The 19,689-nt window shown below is 41.6% G+C and overlaps 1 protein-coding gene across 10 annotated transcripts in view; it reads right to left on the minus strand.

Annotated features, from left to right (window-relative positions):
• The window catches only part of CASK (calcium/calmodulin dependent serine protein kinase), a 349,672-nt gene that overhangs the window by 66,603 nt on the left and 263,380 nt on the right, over window positions 1-19,689 (minus strand). For all 10 annotated transcript variants that reach the window (XM_056558155.1, XM_056558150.1, XM_056558151.1 and 7 more), the window contains 3 exons: window positions 13,919-13,997; window positions 7,923-8,008; window positions 392-460 (listed from right to left, as the gene is read on the minus strand). In XM_056558155.1, the coding sequence (XP_056414130.1) occupies window positions 392-460; window positions 7,923-8,008; window positions 13,919-13,997 (234 nt within the window). The remainder of the gene's footprint in view (window positions 1-391; window positions 461-7,922; window positions 8,009-13,918; window positions 13,998-19,689) is intronic.

A 19,689-nucleotide genomic window follows, 5' to 3' on the forward strand; every position in this document is an offset into this window, starting at 1 on the left:
ATCCTTGTTTGTAAAGTAGATATAAAAAATAGTTAACACTAATCTTGTAAACACACAGAGGCTATAAAATATCTGAGGTTACATATACTTTCTACATCACGTCATTTACAGTTAAACTGAAAAAGTTATCATTCCTAATAAAGTGCCTTATAAAATTTTGAGTTTTATCGCAATCATTTTCCTTTAAGAAAATAAAATACTATTTCTGAAGAGAAATTTTTAGTAATTAAATCACACCCTCTGTTCCGTTATCTTTGTTGTAAAATTGGTGTGCATGGTCTAGAAGCACAGGCAGAAACAGCTTCCCAAAAAGCAGATAACAGTCAGCCAACAGCAGGTGGTTAGCATCAGGAAAACAACAAGAAGTTCCACATATTTACTATGTTATTACCTCACATGAAGACGACTGAGTGCGGTAACTCGGAACAATCTTGAATGTGATACTGCCCCTCATTTCTCTCTATATGAAAAAAAGGCAATATATGAATAAAGAATATGACAAGAAAGCAATACATACCAACATTTACCGTAGGCTTCTTTCACACTACGAATTTCTCCGTTTTTAAACATTCGTATGAAGTTCCGTCTGAAAACCAGCTGAAAACGGCAGTAACAAAATCCTATACGTCCGTTAGAACATCCCATTATAGTCTATGGGATTTTCTAATAGCCTTTTGAACCCGTTATAGTCCATTATTGATAACGGACGTTTTTTGTGACGGAAGATCGTAATGGGAAAAATTGTTCATGAACTATTTCTCCCGTTACTATCGTCCGTTATCAATAACGGACTATAACGGGTTCAAACGGCTATTAGAAAATCCCATAGACTATAATTGGATTTTCTAACGGAAGTATAGGATTTTGTTACTGCCGTTTTCAGCTGGTTTTCAGACGGAACTTCAAATGGATGTTTAAAAACGGAGAAATTTGTAGTGTGAAAGAAGCCTTACATAAAGACTAAATCTTTACAAATTGGTGATTTGTATAACAATTCTCATTATGGAATAAAATAATAAAAGGTTAAAGTCACATGATGCAGTGAAACAGGAGGCAAGGATGTTGTAGGTGTAAAAAAAATAAAAGAAGCAGATCTGATTTAGCAGTCCAAAAAAACTAGGGCTACACCATGACTAACCATGCAGCCTGTGTTATGGCCAAAGAATGCCTCGTCACACTACTATGTTGCAGCTAATGAAAAATAACGTGGTAATGTTGCAGTTACCACAACCAAAAATCCTTAGGGGTCACAACACAGCCACATTCACTTTCATTAGCTGCGATGCAGCAGTTTTAAATGAAAACCATTAAATACCAGTTTCACAAGCATACCAATCACACTGGGCTGTGACAAACATCACATTGCCAAAGTCACCAGGTAAGTCTCATCCTAATTTGGAACAGTGCTTAAAAAGGTACTCCGGTACAGTAAAAGTACATTTCTTTAGCAGCATTCTTAGAAGTTAAGACATACTGTAATAAAGCTTGTGGGTGTATTGCTGAAACGTGTGTTGCTTAATGTTCATTTACACTTTCAAAATAACAGAAAACAAAAAAAATGGCGTCTGCAAAAGTTCGGGCACCCTGCAGAATTTATAGCATGCACTGCCCCCTTTGCAAAGCTGACACCTGCCAGTGTCATGGATTGTTCTCAATCATCGTCTGGGAAGACCAGGTGATGTCAGTCTCAAAGGTTTTAAATGCCCAGACTCATCTGACCTTGCCCCAACAATCGGAACCATGGGTTCTTCTAAGCAGTTGTCTAGAAATCTGAAACTGAAAATAGTTGACGCTCACAAAGCTGGAGAAGACTATAAGAAGGTAGCAAAACGTTTTCAGATGTCAATATCCTCTGTTCGGAATGTAATTAAGAAATGCCAGTCATCAGGAACAGTGGAAGTTAAAGCAAGATCTGAAAGACCAAGAAAAATATCAGACAGAACAGCTCGCAGGATTGTGAGAAAAACAATACAAAACCCACGTTTGACTGCACAATCCCTCCAGAAAGATCTGGCAGACACTGGAGTTGTGGTACACTATTATACTATAAAGAGATACTTGTACAAATATGGTCTTGATGGAAGAGTCATTAGAAGAAAACCTCTTCTACATCCTCACCACAAAAATCAGCGTTTGAACTTTGCAAATGAACATATCGACAAGCCTGATGCATTTTGGAAACAAGTTCTGTGGACCGATGAGGTTAAAATTGAACTTTTTGGCCGGAATGAGCAAAGGTACGTTTGGAGAAGGAGGGGAACAGAATTTAATGAAAAGAACCTCTGTCCAACTGTTAAGCATGGAGGTGGATCAATCATGCTTTGGGGTTGTATTGCAGCCAGTGCCACAGGGAATATCTCACGAGTAGAAGGAAAAATGGATTCAATAAAATTTCAGCAAATTTTGGATGCTAACATGATGCCATCTGTGAAAAAGCTGAAGTTAAAGAGGATGACTTCTACTAATGGATAATGGTCCTAAACACACCTCGAAATCCACGGGGGATTACATCAAGAGGCGTAAACTGAAGGTTTTGCCATGGCCTTCACAATCTCCTGACCTCAAGATAATAAAAAATCTATGGATAGACCTTAAAAGAGCAGTGCGTGACAGACAGCCCAGAAATCTCAAAGAACCGGAAGACTTTTGTAAGGAAGAATGGGCAGATATACCTCAAACAAGAATTGAAAGACTCTTGGCTGGCTACAAAAAGCGTTTACAAGCTGTGATACTTGCCAAAGGGGGCAGTACAAGATATTAACTCTGCAGGGTGCCCAAACTTTTGCAGACATCATTTTTTTGTTTTCTGTAATTTTGAAAGTGTAAATGATGGAAATAAAATCTAACTTTTGTTGACATATTATCTGAATGTCTAATCTGTAATTTGATGCCTTTCGGGAGATTTTTTCCATCTTTCTTTGGTTTCTTTATACACATTAATACAAATTTTTACCTGGGGTGCCCAAACTTTTGATCCCCACTGTATGTGTTTTCCATGGCCATTTTGTGGCCAATATGTCAGATAAAAGATAATGACAAGAGGTTTGTCCTCCTCCTGTGGTCGGAAATCTTGCTGTTCCATTTCAAGAATATTTTAACTATTTTAATTGTGATTTGCTGTGCATGCCTGACACCGCTTTACCCATGACTGCTGAGTGTATACCAACCACACTGAGCTTCGGACGCATGCGTCCTTCATTCAGTTTGTGTAAGCACCGATGATTGCCCTAGGTCAATCATTGAGCACTCTGAACACATGCGTAGTGCACACACAAAGTGCAATTGTGGAGGCTCAGGCAGACTGGATGCTGCTGCTCAGGCTGACTGTCCAGAATGCAGTGTGCATTACACATTGTGACTGGCTGGATGCAGGGTGAGACACAAGAAAACTGAAATTAGAGAATTTTGGAAACTGTGGGCTTAGCGTTCCGGGGGTGCAGAAAAGAACCGTTGTCTGTATGAAAACCACGAGTAAGATTAACTAGTTAACATGTTTTTTTCTTTATCACTGACCACCGGAGTACTCCTTTAACCGCACATATAGTGTTCTTTCCTGCAAGGTTATTATTCCAGGGTTTCATTTGCATAAGACCTAAAGACTAGCCATAGATTGGTATGGCTCTTAGTTTTGAGTCATTGGCCGCAGCACAATTCCCAGCATGTACAAGAGGCTAGAGGGTGAAATAAATTAAACCCAATCAGTTCAGACAACACTTGAACATGCAATTTTCTAATAAACAATTCAAAATATCTTGATTACAGAAAAGATTACAGTTTTCATATGGCCACTAGAGGGCACACAATAAGATAATATTTTCTGTTTACCTCAGTTCCCTTGACAGCTTTGCTGTGTAGACTAGGAAATGGGATTGAATAATAACTATTGAACTGCTGGAGGCATAGATAAGGCTGCATATTAAAGTTTGCATGTCAGTCTTTCATGCTGCCTGAAGTAGTCTCCATTAACTTTGCACACAGATAAGGCTCTGTATAAATGTCACATTTCCACTCCTTATTTCTGCTACTGAGACTTATGTGGAAGCAGCATGAGGCGTATATATTTAACAGATACATAGATTCCATAAGAAAACGTTTGTCCAAAATGCCTTTGTTTCTGTAGTTTCTGTTACTTGCGATAGGAAGCCATAGACCTCTGATATTTAGTACAGCTAAAAAAAACAGATAAACTTCATCGAAGCAAAGTATATATAGAAATACTGACTGGGTTTTTGTTGATTTAAAGACCAATTTAAAAGCCCCCCCTACTGCCCCACTTCCCTTTTTTTCATGGTACCATAAAAGGGGCTGGGACTCATTTGCAGTTATTTAGAATTTCAAGGGTCTAATTTCTTCCACAAACAGCACCACATTGACCAGGTTGTGTTACATCTTCAATGTGGTGCTCCATTCAATTCAATGGAACTGAGGTGCTGCTTTGTTTTTATTAACCCCTAAAAGGACCAAGCCCATTTTCACCTTAACCCCTTAAGGACGCAGGGTTTTTAAGTTTTTGCATTTTCTTTTTTTCCTCCTTACCTTTTAAAAATCATAACCCTTTCAATTTTCCACCTAAAAATCCATATTATGGCCTATTTTTTGCGTCATCAATTCTATTTTGCAGTGACAGTCATTTTACCCAAAAAACCATGGTGAAACGGAAAAAAAAATCATTGTGCGACAAAATCGAAGAAAAAAAAACCATTTTGTAAATTTTAGGGGCTTCCGTTTCTACGCAGTGCATATTTCGGTAAAAATGACACCTTATCATTATTCTGTAGGTCCATATGGTTAAAATGGTACCCTACTTATAGGTTTAGTTTTGTCGTACTTATGGAAAAAATCTTAACTACATGCAGGAAAATGTATACGTTTAAAAATGTCCTCTTCTGACCCCTATAACTTTTTTATTTTTCCACGTACAGGGCAGTATCAGGGCTAATTTTTTGCGCCGTGATCTGAAGTTTTTATCGGTACCATTTTTGTTTTGATCTGACTTTTTGAACACTTTTTACTCATTTTTTAATGGTATAAAAAGTGACCAAAAATATGCTTTTTTGGACTTTTTTTTACGTGTACGCCATTGACCGTGCGGTTTAATTATATATTTTTATAGTTCGGACATTTATGCACACGGCAATACCACATATGTTTATTTTTACAGTGTTTTATTTTTTGAATGAGAAATGGGGGGTGATTCAAACTTTTATTAGGGAAGGGGTTAAATGATCTTTAACACTTTTTTTTTTGCAATGTTATAGCTCCCATAGGGACCTATAACACTGCACACACTGATTTTTTACACAGATCACTGGCGTGTATTAACACGCCTGTGATCAGTGTTATCGGCGCTTGACTGTTCCTGCCTGGATCTCAGGCACGGAGCAGTCATTCGCCGATCGGATGCCGAGGAAGCAGGTAGGGTCCCTCCCGGTGTCCTGTAAGCTGTTCGGGACGCCGCGATTTCACCGCGGCGGTCCCCAACAGCCCGACGCAGCAGTCAGCTTTGATCGCCGTGTCTGAAGGGTTAATACAGGGCGTCAACGCAATCGGTGATTACCTGTATTAGCCGCGGGTCCCGGACGTTGATGGCCGTCGGGACTGCCGCTATATGATCCGGGGTCACCGCGTTACACCGCAGAATATCGCGGGAGCCGGCGGAGGACGTAAATATACGTCCTTCGTTGTAAAGGACCAGGCCAATCTTATTTTTGCATTTTCATTTTTTCCTCCTCGCCTTTTAAAATCCATAACTCCTTTATATTTCCATTTACAGACCCATATAAGGGCTTGTTTTTTTGCGTGACCAATTGTACTTTGTAATGAAAGCTCTAATTTTACCATAAAATGTACGGCGAACCCAAAAAATTATCTTTTAGAAAGGAAATTTAAATGAAAACCACAATTTTGCACATTTTGGAGGGTTTCGTTTTCACACAGTACCCTTTATGGTCAAATGACATGTGTTCTTTATTCTGTGGGTCAATACGATTAAAATGATACCCATGGCTAGATACTTTTATATTTTTGTACTGCTTAAAAAAAAAAATCTAAAACTTTTTCTACAAAATCAGTAATCTAGAATAGCCCTATTTTGACCACCTATAACTTTTTCCGTATATAGGGCGGAATGAGGGCTATTTTTTTGTGCCATCATCTGTTTTTATCGATACCACATTTGCATATATAAAACATTTAGATAATTTTTTAGGGAATAAAATGTGACTAAAAAGCTGAATTTTTTTACTTTTTTTCTTTTTATGTTTACGCCGTTCACCATACGGGATAATTAACATTATATTTTGATAGTTCGGACATTTAAGCATACGCATTTTTACTGTAATCCAAGAGAAAGTAAGTCGGCATCGCCAATCACACACTGTATACTAAAGTCCGCAAACACATTCGGTAATCCGACACTCCGGAAATTCACATGAGCCACAGGAGGGCGACGAGATGGTGCGCTTCCCGAAATAATCAACAGGTATATAATATGAACAAGAGAGATCGGGAACGCACTCACCCACGTCAGATGTCACCGATGAAAAGATCAAGCCGGTATCTAAGCGGTATCCAGGCTCTTCGCACGGGAGAGCAGCGGCATGTGGGGGAGTCATCAGACTCATTTTAATTTTTACATTTTTAACTTTATTTTTTTATTTTTTTTTAACACTTATGTCCCCATAGGGGACTATCTATAGCAATCATTTGATCGCTAATACTGTTCAGTGCTATGCATAGAGCATAGCACTGAACAGTATTATCGGCGATCTTCTGCTCTGGTCTGCTCGATCTCAGAGCAGGAGATGCTGGGAGACAGACTGGCAGGTGAGGGAACCTCCGTCCGCCTTTACAGATGATCGGAACCCTGCGGCAGCACTGTGGGAAATCCAGTCATCTATTTTAACATGTATACTGCCGCAGATGCCATGATCTGTACTGATCACGGCATCTGAGGAGTTAATGTCGGCCATTACCAGCGGGTAGCTAGCAGTCGGAACCTGACGTGTATGACGCTCGCACCGCTCCGACGCTCGTGGTCATACACAGGACGTAAATGTACATCCTGGTGCGCCAAGTACCGCAGCACCAGGACATACATTTACGTCCGTGGTCGTTAAGGGGGTTAAAAAAAAATCAGCTCTGCATCGGTCTACAACTAGGTCTACAGTTTTTGACATGGAGCCAATGACATTTCATGTAAATTGACTCTTGCAGCTGCCATAAACTGCATCGTCTCTAAAGCATACCATTATGACCATCTGAGTTTTTTTTTTTTTTTTTTTATAAACTGTCAGCTTGCTCCCCCTGCACTTACCAGCGGTACTGGCTGGTAGTGCGGGGGATGCTGATCAGTATGATGCCTACCGTGCCCGGATCCGTCCTGTTTTTGTGTATATGCTAATTAGGTGCTTACTGGCACAGGCCGGGGTTACTGGCACACTTACGTCAGCGCCGCCCAGCTCATCAATATTGATGAGCTGGGAGGCGCTGCGGACGAGCGGCGCTGACGTCAGAGTGCCAGTAACCCCGCCGTTGCCAGTTAGCATCTAATTAGCATATACAGAAAATCAAAGATTTCAGTGGAACGGTCGGGCGAATTCAGCACGGTAGGCATCAAACTGATCAGCGTCCCCCGCACTACCAGCCAGTACCGCTGGTTACAGTTCTCCTTTAAAGTTTAACATTACCTGAAGTCTTAGATGATCTAGTTTAGTGCGAATGGCAGACTGGGCGAATCTCTTTAAATTTTAAAAATGGTCTTCGAGTTCTCATTGCTTTGGCTTAAAGAGGTTGGATCCTTTTTATATTAAGATCAAATATTTAAACAGGGTAAATAGAAATGGGGCCCTATAGACAGGACATAAATTTATATATTTTTATTTTGGGGGGGGATAATGACATGTAAAAAGTAGACCACTAACCAGCATCTTTTGAAGCTGTTCCACCGTCTGATTTGCTACACTAATTCCATTTATTTCCCGTATTTCATCACCAACATGGAGGGTACCTGCATTAAAACAAAACCACAAAGTTCATGTCATTCCAGAATCACTACACAAGATTAGAGATACAGTACATTAAAGCAAACAGCTACAATCCTAACACAACAATGGTACTTACAGCCAGCAGAGCATGCTAGAGAAAATAAAATGCAGCATGAGTCCCCAGAGGTATCATTTCTGAAGCAGCCAGTAAATCTAAAGGTTTTAGATGGGAGTTTCCATCTGTTCCTGAACTGCAAACATTCTAGTGAAAATTTAATCTAGCTGAATACGTGCAATCAAAATGATTTACTTTCAACATAAGGTTAAAACTTTAATAAAAAGATTAAATGATCAATAAATGAGAATTTTCGGTATACAAACTTAATAAAGTAAGGGAACTACTTGTGGGTGCTCTATTACAACACTGTTAGAAAATTGTTGCAGCCAGGAAATAAAAACTCGGTAGATTTGCTTAAATCAATCTATCTATCTCTATCTCATATCTTTCTATCTATATGGACTTGCACTTTTTTACTGGGCCAGTGACTGGCTGCAGCGTTCAGTGATGAAAGGTTAGTGATAACACTGGAGTTCTGTTGGTGACTCCAGGGAGGTAGCGCCACTTAATGCAAGGCAGGTGAAGGGGTGAGAAAAACTTCCTAATTCCATGATAAGCGTTTATTTTTGCTTTAAACCCCTTTAGGCTAAACAATACAGATGAGACTACACTGGTGGCCTCACAGAGAAGTGTATGGACCAATGGTGGTGCACATGCTATCCAACCATTCATTCCAGGGAAATATGATCTCTATTTTTGGAATTGGTGGGGGTCCTGTCAGTCTGACCCCACAGATATGCTTGTTATTCCCTATTATTGGGAGAACTTCATGAATTGATTAGCAGTTTTCAGAAATTGAGATCTGACAGAAAAAAAAGTGATCAAGATACAAATATCTCCTCTCCCTGAAATAATGCTTCCAAGCACCTATACATTATTAATCAACTGAGTAATATTTAGATAAAAAGGTAAAATAAAGGTTTAGAGTCCCTTTAACCCTTAAGGACCAGCCCATTTTGACCTCAAGGACTGGGCCAATTTTTCATTTTTTTTTGCAATTAAATTTTTCTACCTCCCCTTCTAAAAATCATAACACTTTTAATTTTGCACCTACAGACCCATTTAGGGGTTGTTTTTTGCATCACCAGTTGTACTTTGTAATGACATCAATCATTGGGGGCTTCAGTTTCTACGCAGTGCACTTTTCGGTAAAAATAACACCTATTTATACTGTAGGTTCATACAGTTACAAGGATACCCAATTTATATAGGTTTTATTTTACTACTTTAAAAAATATATAACTACATGCACCAAAATTAGTATGCTTTAAATTGTCCTCTTCTGACCCCTATAACTTATTTTTCCACATACGGGGCTGTGTGAGGGCTCATTTTTACGCTGTGATCTGTAGTTTCTATTGGCACCATCTTTATTTTGATGGGACTTTATTTAAAAAAAAAAAATTTTATGGTCTATGAAGTGACCAAACAGGCGCAGTTTTGGACTTTGGTGTTTTTATTATTATTTTTTTTACATGTACGACCGTGCGGTTTAACCAACCATTTCAATAGTCTGGATATTTGCGCACGTGGTGGTAACAGATATGATTATGTTTATTTAGCCCATTTTACCCCCCTAAAAAAATGATTAAATAAACCTACCGTATATACTCTAGTATAAGCCGACCCGAATATAAGCCGAGGCCCCTAATTTCAACCCAAAAACCCAGGAAAAGTTATTGACTCGACTATAAGCCTAGGGTGGGAAATACATCATCACCGCCTGTTAATCCCTTCATCAGTGGTCTTCAACATCTGCGGACCTACAGATGTTGCAAAACGACAACTCCCAGCATGCCCGGACAGCCGATGGCTGTCCAGGCATGCTGGGAGTTGTAGTTTTGAAACCTCTGGAGGTCCGCAGGTTGAAGACCACTGCGGCATTCATCATCATCCAGACCCCCCTTTAGTTTTCTACTCACCTCCCCTCGGTGGGAAGGAAGGGTGAACTGGTCCGGGCCATCTATGCTGCAGGGACCGTCCGGTGGGGAGTTTTAGTTGTTCCAGGCTGTCCATCTTCACCGGGAAGCCCACCTCTAGTGACTAGTGATGTTGCCTTGACGACGACGCACAGGGACGTTCATGCGCAGGGACCTCACAGACCAGCTCACCCTTCCTTCCCACCGAGGGGAGGTGAGTAGAAAACTAAAGGGGGGTCTGGATGATGACGAAGGCCGCAGTGGTCTACAACCTGCGGACCTCCAGATGTTTCAAAACTACAACTCCCAGCATGCCGATCGCTGTCCGGGCATGCTGGGAGCTGTAGTTTTGCAACATCTGGAGGTCCGCAGGTTGAAGACCACTGAGAAGGGATTGACAGGTGGAGAGTTCACTCGAGTATAAGCCGAGGGGGGCGTTTTCAGCACGAAAAATCGTGCTGAAAAACTAGGCTTATACTAGAGTATATATGGTATTTGGTATCGCTGCGTGCATAAATGTCCTATCACAATATAATGTTATTCATCCCGTATGGTAAATGGTGTAAATGTAAAAAAATAAATAAAAAATATAAAAATTGCTGCTTTTTGTCACATAATATTAAAAAATAAAATTTAAAAAAATTTATCAAAAAGGTTAATATATGCAAAGGTTGTATCAATAAAAGTACAGATCACGGTGCAAAAAATGAACCCTCATAATGCAGCTTAAATGAAAAAATGAAAAGTGTTTCAAAATAGAGGGATTTTAAACGCACAAATTTTTGTTAAGTTTGATTTTTTCATTTTATTCGTATTAACCCACAGAATAAATAAAACATGTCATTTTACCGTAAATTGTACAGTAAGAAAACGAACCCTTCCAAAATTACCGTAGCAAAATTGCGGTTTTCTTTTCAATTTCCCCACACAAACAGTACTTTTTTTTCATTTCGCCATACATTTTATGGTAAAGTGAGTGATGTCATTACATAGGAAAACTGGTCGTGCAAAAAATAAGCCCTCATACTAGTCTGTGGATGAAAATATGAAAGAGTTATGACTTTTAGAAGAAAGGAGGAAAAAACAAAAATGCAAAAATAAAATTGGCTACGTCCTTAAGGCCAAAATGATCTGTGTCCTTAAGGGGTTAAGTGCCAGGACGCAAGGGCGTACCTGTACACACTTCGCCCTAAAGGGGTTAAAGGGGTTATCCAGGAAAACACTTTTTTTTTTATATATCAACTGGCTCCAGAAAGTAAAACAGATTTGTAAATTACTTCTATTAAAAAATCTTAATCCTTTCAGTACTTATGACCTTCTCAAGTTAAGGTTGTTCTTTTCTGTCTAAGTCCTCTCTGATGACGTGTCTCGGGAAACACCCAGTTTAGAAGCAAATCCCCAAAGCAAACCTCTTCTAAACTGGGCGTTTCCCGAGACAGGTGTCATCAGAGAGCACTTAGACAGAAAAGAACAACCTTAACTTCAGAAGGTCATAAGTACTGAAAGGATTAAGATTTTTTTAATAGAAGTAATTTACAAATCTCTAACTTTCTGGAGCCAGTTGATCTATAAAAAAAAAGTTTTTTCCAGGATAACCCCTTTAAATTGTGAATTTAAAAAAAGTGGATTTATCAAAGATATTTGTTGACTACAGAGATGCACAATTTGAAAAATACACCTGAAGACAGGTTTACAAATGTGTTCTTTCCTGAAAAATATTCCTGACCTTATACTTTAGAATTACTTCGGAAAGAAATCACTATAATATTTTCGATCAACTGCAGTTGACATTCAAACCAATAGCATTTTACCCATGAAAGCAGCAGTCATGCTACCAAACATGGAGATGAAAAGGGCATATGGGGAACACAGTGCTTATTTTGAGATTAAGAAATTTCATCTCTAATCACTAGCCTCCTGGTAATGTCCTTGTAAGGTAGAGTCACAGTACCCAAAAGTGAATAATTATCACTTCTTAAGACTTGAGACTGTAAACTGCTCATGAGCACTTTGACTTTGAGACTAGACAAAATGAAAAATATCAAGAAATAGAAATAACGTTTTTGCAGATGAAAAGAAAAACAAAATAATTACAAAATACACTTTTCCTATATAAGCAACTGTATTGCTTTATTTTATATGATCTAATCTGCCAGGGAAAAGTACTATTTCTTCCTAGGGATAACATCGGGATCAGAACATGATGAGTTTTATCCTGCCTTATGTATTTTCAAAACCTCTCTACAGATGTCTGGTGTGTGGCCCTTACAGACCCCAAGGAAGCAACATAGCTGTATGCCAGATGATGATGGGGAGAGTTCAGGAAGATTGTTTATAGCATCAGCCATAATCTGTCAAGTCCCATGATGACCGATTAGGTAATATCTGTTCTGTAATGAAAGGCTGTCAATATGGATGACAGGTCACTGTGGTGGTAAAATTAGCCCTCTATAGTTGGTGGGAATAATTCAAACTGACATACATAGGCCCAGATAGGGCTGGGCGGTATACCGGTTCATACTGCATACCGAAATATTTGTGCTGCACGATATGAATTTTAACCCATACTGCAATACCAGTTTGGCCCCTCCCCCTCGGGAATGAATTGTCAGCCCAGCACTGTGCTGTCCCCACATCGGGGAACTAATCATATGTGACCCGCGAGCGCTCTTCTGCCCCCCCCCCAATTAATTATTAGCCCAGCGCTGCGCTGTCCCCATCGAGGTACTACTCACGTCACCCGCATGCACTGCCCTCCTCGTCGTCCTGTTTGTTGCGGCCGCCGGCGCTGACACTCTATACCAGTGGTCTTCAACCTCCAGATGTTGCAAAACTGGAATGCTGGAAGTTGTAGTTTTGCAACATCTGGAGGTCCGCAGGTTGAAGACCACTGCTCTATACTGTATCCCTATGCAAAAAGTAAAGAAAATAAACTTTAACTCACCTTCCCCGTCGGTCTGGACCAGCTTCCTAGGGAATGGAACGTCGGAAAGCCTTCAGCCTATCACTGGCCGCTACGATGTTCTGCCTTGGCTGGTGATAGGCTGAGCCCACTGTCATGTAAGAAGCCGGCTTCTTGCATGACAGAGGGGCTCAACCTATCACCGACCGAGACAGAACATCGCTGCGGCCGGTGATGGGCTGACAGCTGTCCGACATTCACTTAAGGCCAACGTAGGAACGTGCGTAAAAGTTTATTTTTGTTTACCTTTTGCAGCCCGGGCATAGGGATACAGTATTGAGTGTCAGCGCCGGCAGCCGCAACAAACAGGAGGACGAGGAGGGGGGGGGGGGGGGGGAGGAGTAGAAATACTGTTATATATCGTGGAACCGCCATAAGTTACAAAAATACAGCGATACACTTATTTGGCCATACCTCTCAGCCCTAGGCCCAGATTTATCAAACTGTGAAAGAGAAAAGGTGGGGTTTTCCATAGCAACCAATCACAGCTCAGCTTACACTTTACCAGAGCTTGTTAGCTGAGCTGTGATTTGTTGCTGTGAAAAAATCTCTCCACCTTCTCTCACACAGATTGATAAATTTGGGCCACACACATCTGTAAAAGTAGCACTGTACAAAGGTATGGCAGGTCTGTGTGGAAGATAATAAACAAGGAAAAGCAGGGCTTTATGCTCGTTTTACACAGTTCTAAAAGTACAAACTGTATTAACTTCTCTAACTGCCATGTCTCACATGAGTACTGCTTATCTATTTGGGCACCAAACATGTGGGCTGACTCAGATGAATTCTTACAGCTATCTTTTCTACATTTTCATTAAGAACACTACTCATTCATAACTGTATAGTATCACCCATTCATGCTTGAAAGGGCGAGCTAAACTGTGAAACACATGACAGCAGTTTCATAATCAGAGGAGCCTGTAAGTTACTGTACCTTGCCTGTGAATCATCCCTCCATGCATAATTCTGGCAACAATGCAGTGGTTCAGCTCATTCATCTTTAGAGTTATTCCCTGTTAAAAACAAAAAGTACTTTTTGTAAGGATTTACAGAAACAAAAGCCAAGAATTTTTAAACATCAAGAACTAAGGAACTTTAAATGGACTCTATAAGAAGTCAAAACATTAAATATGTGATGGAGGACATAAACATTAAGTTTTTTACACTTCAGTCATAGTTGAAGATGTTCTGTCGCTGTTCTGTTTACTTACTAAAATTGACATGTCAGGAGAGGGCACAGGTCCAATCAATGCCCTTTATCTGCTCTTGGCATAATGTCATACCTAATAAAACGTGCCTACTAAGGTCAGTTTAAGGTGTTAAAAATACAAAAATGCTGATTCATTCCAGGAACAGTGTCCTCTGTCAACAGATTTTGCGCCAACAGCTCAGTTCCATTGAAATGAGCGGTAATAGAACACACAGCATGGGTCACCATGTTCCACTAATCCTTGACAACACTTCACATACCATGGTCATACATTACTTCACTCCTGCCAACATACGTTTCCAAAGTGCTCTGTACACTGCAGGTCTTTAATACCAGAAGCAATATCATAGAGTACTGTTTGTTATCAGGCTGTACAGCAAAACTAACTAAACTGCTATCTCCCCCATTACACCACTTCATGCTCCAACTACTGGTTGCCCTTGCATAAAGCAGTGGTAAGCTCACGGCTCATTCCAGGTCCAGAACACTCTGCATTATCAGTGCTGTATTATGAGCCTAGTGAAAGTATTGGTGGGAAGAGAAGGACGTTTGTGCCGAACAGCTTTAGTCATTTAGGCACTCAATGTTAGAGAAGGTGAACATAGCCATGCATGCCGCTGGTTTTATCTGGCAGTGGATACGTTTTGTCACAGAGTTCTCCTTTTCACTACTCTTGTAGTGTCCAGTGGTGTAAACTATTAATACAAATGGCTTTTATGAAGCAGGAAATAATCCTTTTTGTGAACATTCAGCATTCAAGAGAAAACATTTGTCATCCATTAACCTGTTAAGGACATAGGACGTTCTCTAATGTCCCCACTACCTGGGCTTTAATGCCCAAGGACGTTAGAGAACGTCCTGTTGTATTTCCGATCTCTGCCGCTCGCCGGGCAGAGATCGGAACTGGATGCCTGCTGAAATCCTTCAGCAGGCATCCAGGGCAAACGCCGAGGGGGGCCATGTAGGCCCCCCATGTCGGCGATCGCCGCAAATCGCAAGGGAAATCGCCCTTGCGATCTGCGGCGATACCGGGCTGATCGGGTCTCTGGGACCCGACCGCCCGGTAATTTCGCATGATCCCGGCTGTCACAGACAGCCAGGACCATGCTAACGTATAGGAGCGAGGTGGCAAGCCGGCCACCTCCTCCGATCCCCTGCGATCCGTCGGTTAACTAACCGACCAATCGCAGGAGGGGGGGCGGTTACTTCATCCCGTCCTGCCCGGCCCCTTGAAGTCCGGAGAGGACGGGAGGAAGACCGGAGGACGCGGGAGTGCTGGGGACCAGCCCCGGTACTTACCTCGTCCCTGAAGACCCGGATCCCGGCGAGGAAGATGGCGGCGGCGGCGACAGGTGAGTATATCTTCAGCCGCGGTCGGGCCCTTTACAGCAATGCACGTCGCCGTAAAGCGACATGCATTGCTGTATTGGGACCCTGTAAACTACAACTCCCAGCATGCCCAGACAGCCCTTGGTGTCTGGGCATGCTGGGAGTTGCAGTTTTGCAACATCTGGAGGTCCACAGTTTGGAGACCACTGTGCCCTTCCAGATGTTGCAAAACTACACATCCTCAGCATGCCCTTACTGTCCAGGCATGCTGGGAGTTGTAGTTCTGTAACATCTGGCCCTTCAGATGTTGCAGAACTACAACTCCCAGCATGCCTGGACAGTTTTGGCATACTGGGAGTTCTAGTTTTGCAACATCTGGAAGGGCACAGATTGGGAACCACTGTATTAGTGGTCTGCAAACTGTAGTCCTCCAGATGTTGCCGAACTACTACTCCCAGCATGTCTGAATGCTGGGAGTTTTGGTTTTGCAACAACTGGAGGCACACTGGTTGGGAAACATTGTCTGTTTCCTAACTCAGTGTTTCCCAACCGTGTGCCTCCAGCTGTTGCAAAACTATAACTACCAGCATGAACTGATAAACTGTGCATGCTGGGAGTTGTAGTTTTGTAACAGCTGGAGGTCCCCCCCTGTGAATGTACAGGGTACATTCACATGGGCAGGGGGCTTACAGTGAGTATCAGGCTGCAAGTTTGCGATGCAGCAAATTTTGCGCGGCAGCTCAAACTCGCAGCGGGAACTCGCTGTAATCCCCTGCCCGTGTGACTGTACCCTAAAAACACTACACTACACTAACACAAAATAAAATAAAAAGTAAAAAACACTACATATACACATACCCCTACACAGCCCCCCTCTCCTCCCAATAAAAATGAAAAACGTCCGGTACGCCACTGTTTCCAAAATGGAGCCTCCAGCTGTTGCAAAACAACAACTCCCAGTATTGCTGGACAGCCGTTGACTGTCCAAGCATGCTGGGAGTTTTGCAACAGCTGGAGGCACCCTGTTTGGGAATCACTGGCGTAGAATACCCCTATGTCCACCCCTATGCAAGTCCCTAATTCAGGCCTCAAATGCGAATGGCGCTCTCACTTTGGAGCCCTGTCGTATTTCAAGGCAACAGTTTAGGGCCACATATGGGGTATCGCCGTACTCGGGAGAAATTGTGTTACAAATTTTGGGGGGATTTTTCTCCTTTAACCCCTTATGAAAAGGTGAAGTTGGGGTCTACAACAGCGTGTTAGTGTAAAAAAATAAATTTTTTACACTAACACGCTGGTGTTGCCCTTTACTTTTCATTTTGACAAGAGGTAAAAGGGAAAAACGCCCCCCAAAATATGTAATGCAATTTCTCCCGAGTACGGAGATACCCCATAAGTGGGCGCAAACTTCTCTGGGGGAGCACAACAAGGCCCAGAAGGGAGAGTGCACCATGTACATTTGAGGTGATTTGCACAGGGGTGGCTGATTGTTACAGCGGTTTTGACAAACGCAAAAAAAAAAAAAAAACACATGTGACCCCATTTCGGAAACTACACCCCTCACGGAATATAATGAGAATTTACACCCCACAGGTGTCTGACAGATCTTTGGAAGAGTGGGCTGTGCAAATTAAAAATTTTGTACAGCCCACTGTTCCAAAGTTCTGACAGACACCAGTGGGGGGTAAATGCTCACTGTACACCTTGTTACGTTCCTCAAGGGGTCTAGTTTCCAAAATGGTATGCCATGTGGGGGTTATTTTGCTGTCCTGGCACCATAGGGGCTTCCTAAATGCGACATGCCCCCCGAGCAAAATTTGCTCTCCAAAAGCCAAATATGACTCCTTCTCTTCTGAGCATTGTAGTTCGCCCGTAGTGCACTTCAGGTCCACTTATGGGGTACCTTCATACTCAGAAGAGATGGGGTTACAAATTTTGGGGGGTATTTTCTGCTACTAACCCTTGCAAAAATGTGAAATTTGGGGGGAAACACATTTTAGTGAAAAAAAATATTTTTTTTTTACATATGCAAAAGTCGTGAAACCCCTGTGGGGTATTAATGCTCACTTTATTCCTTGTTACGTTCCTCAAGGGGTCTAGTTTCCAAAATGGTATGCCATGTGGGGATTTATTGCTGTTCTGGTACCATAGGGGCTTCCTAAATGCAACATGCCCCCCAAAAACCATTTCAGAAAAACGTACTCTCCAAAATTCCCTTGTCGCTCCTTTGCTTCTGAGCCCTCTACTGCGCCCGCCGAACACTTTACATAGACATATGAGGTATGTGCTTACTCGAGAGAAATTGGGCTACAAATATAAGTATAAATTTTCTCTTTTTACCCCTTGTAAAAATTCAAAAATTGGGTCTACAAGAACATGCAAGTGTAAAAAATGAAGATGGTGAATTTTCTCCTTCACTTTGCTGCTATTCCTGTGAAACACCTTAAGGGTTAAAACGCTGACTGAATGTCATTTTGAATACCTTGGGGGGTGCAGTTTTTATAATGGGGTCATTTGTGGGGTATTTCTAATATGAAGACCCTTCAAATCCACTTCACACCTGAACTGGTCCCTGAAAAATAGTGAGTTTGAAAATTTTGTGAAAAATTGGAAAATTGCTGCTGAACTTTGAAGCCCTCTGGTGTCTTCCAAAAGAAAAAACACGTCAATTTTATGATGCAAACATAAAGTAGACATATTGTATATGTGAAAAAAAATTTTTTTTATTTGGAATATCCATTTTCCTTACAAGCAGAGAGCTTCAAAGTTCGAAAAATGCAACATTTTCAATTTTTTCAGCAAATTTTGAAATTTTTCCACTATGAAACGATGAGAGTATCGACAAAATTTTACCAATAACATAAAGTAGAATATGTCACGAAAAAACAATCTCGGAATCAGAATGATAGGTAAAAGCATTCCAGAGTTATTAATGTTTAAAGTGACAGTGGTCAGATGTTCAAAAAACGCTCCGGTCCTAAGGTGTAAAATGGCCTGGTCCTCAAGGGGTTAAATCATTTGTGTGCAGTGGACAGGAAATAAAAAAAAATGCACATAATTCTAATATAGAGATGAAAAAATGCAAATATGCTTTACCACTTGCAAGCAGCAGAAGGATTTAAAACATCCAACCGAGTTAACCTCTAAGGACATTCCTGATTGTTCGGTCAGATTCTGTAGGAGCATGGAAATTATGCAGCTGCAAGAAAGAGCTGGCTATCAGAGACAGCCTGACTCTCTAGAATGAAAGTAGAGATAGTTTACTGCTGTCCCTGCCTTCCTGGTGACTGTATACACAGAGCTTAATAGGCCATGTGCATACAGTTTAGCAGGTAGACATAAAACAGCTAACAGTAGTACTTTGCAATAAAAAAATAAAAAAAAACAATTATATACACACACTGCAAGCCTTTTGAGGGGAAGTGACGTCATGAGGAGAGGCTCCTCCTCTCCCCCACATGACCGCTGCTAACCTGCTGGCTTGCCTGGAGTTGATGGGGCCGGTCCCTTGCGGGCAGTAAGCACGAGGAAGCTGCGACCTGCTGGAGGGAACAACTATTTAAAGACATCTTGTGCTTTCCAGACTTGCTTCATTGGAATCTGAATGTGCAGAGCTCAGTAGTTTGATGGGAGCTTATGGAAAAACTCCTAAATGTGGACTGTTTGCAGTAGTGATATACAATGGTTGCTTAAAAGAGTCAAAATTGAATGTCTGCACAGTATATCCTTAAACAAGTTAAACTGCCTTCTCATTTGTTGACCTGCTTACTGGATATATAGCTCTACAGGAGCATATGAAATACACTGTGTAGCCCAGACTTGCTGCACTGGAATTTGAATGGGTCTGATGACGCACGAGGCGGCGGCCGACACGCCCCCTCAATACAACTATGGCAGAGCCGAAGCGCTGCCTTCGGCAATCTCCGGCTCTGCCATTGAGATGTATTGAGGGGGCGTGTCGGCCGCCGCTTCGTGCGGGGGTCGACACCCGCTATCTGGGCTGAGAGCCGGGGCCCCTTACAGAGAGATCGCAGGGGGCCCCAGCGGTCGGACCCCCCGCGATCTCAAACTTATCCCCTATCCTTAGGATAGGGGATAAGTTTTTCACCACTGGACTACCCCTTTAATGTGACGTATGGAGTGTCTGGGTAGCAATATCTGATGCT

Source organism: Hyla sarda, chromosome 2 (genome assembly GCF_029499605.1).
Source record: "Hyla sarda isolate aHylSar1 chromosome 2, aHylSar1.hap1, whole genome shotgun sequence".
NCBI lineage: Eukaryota > Metazoa > Chordata > Amphibia > Anura > Hylidae > Hyla > Hyla sarda.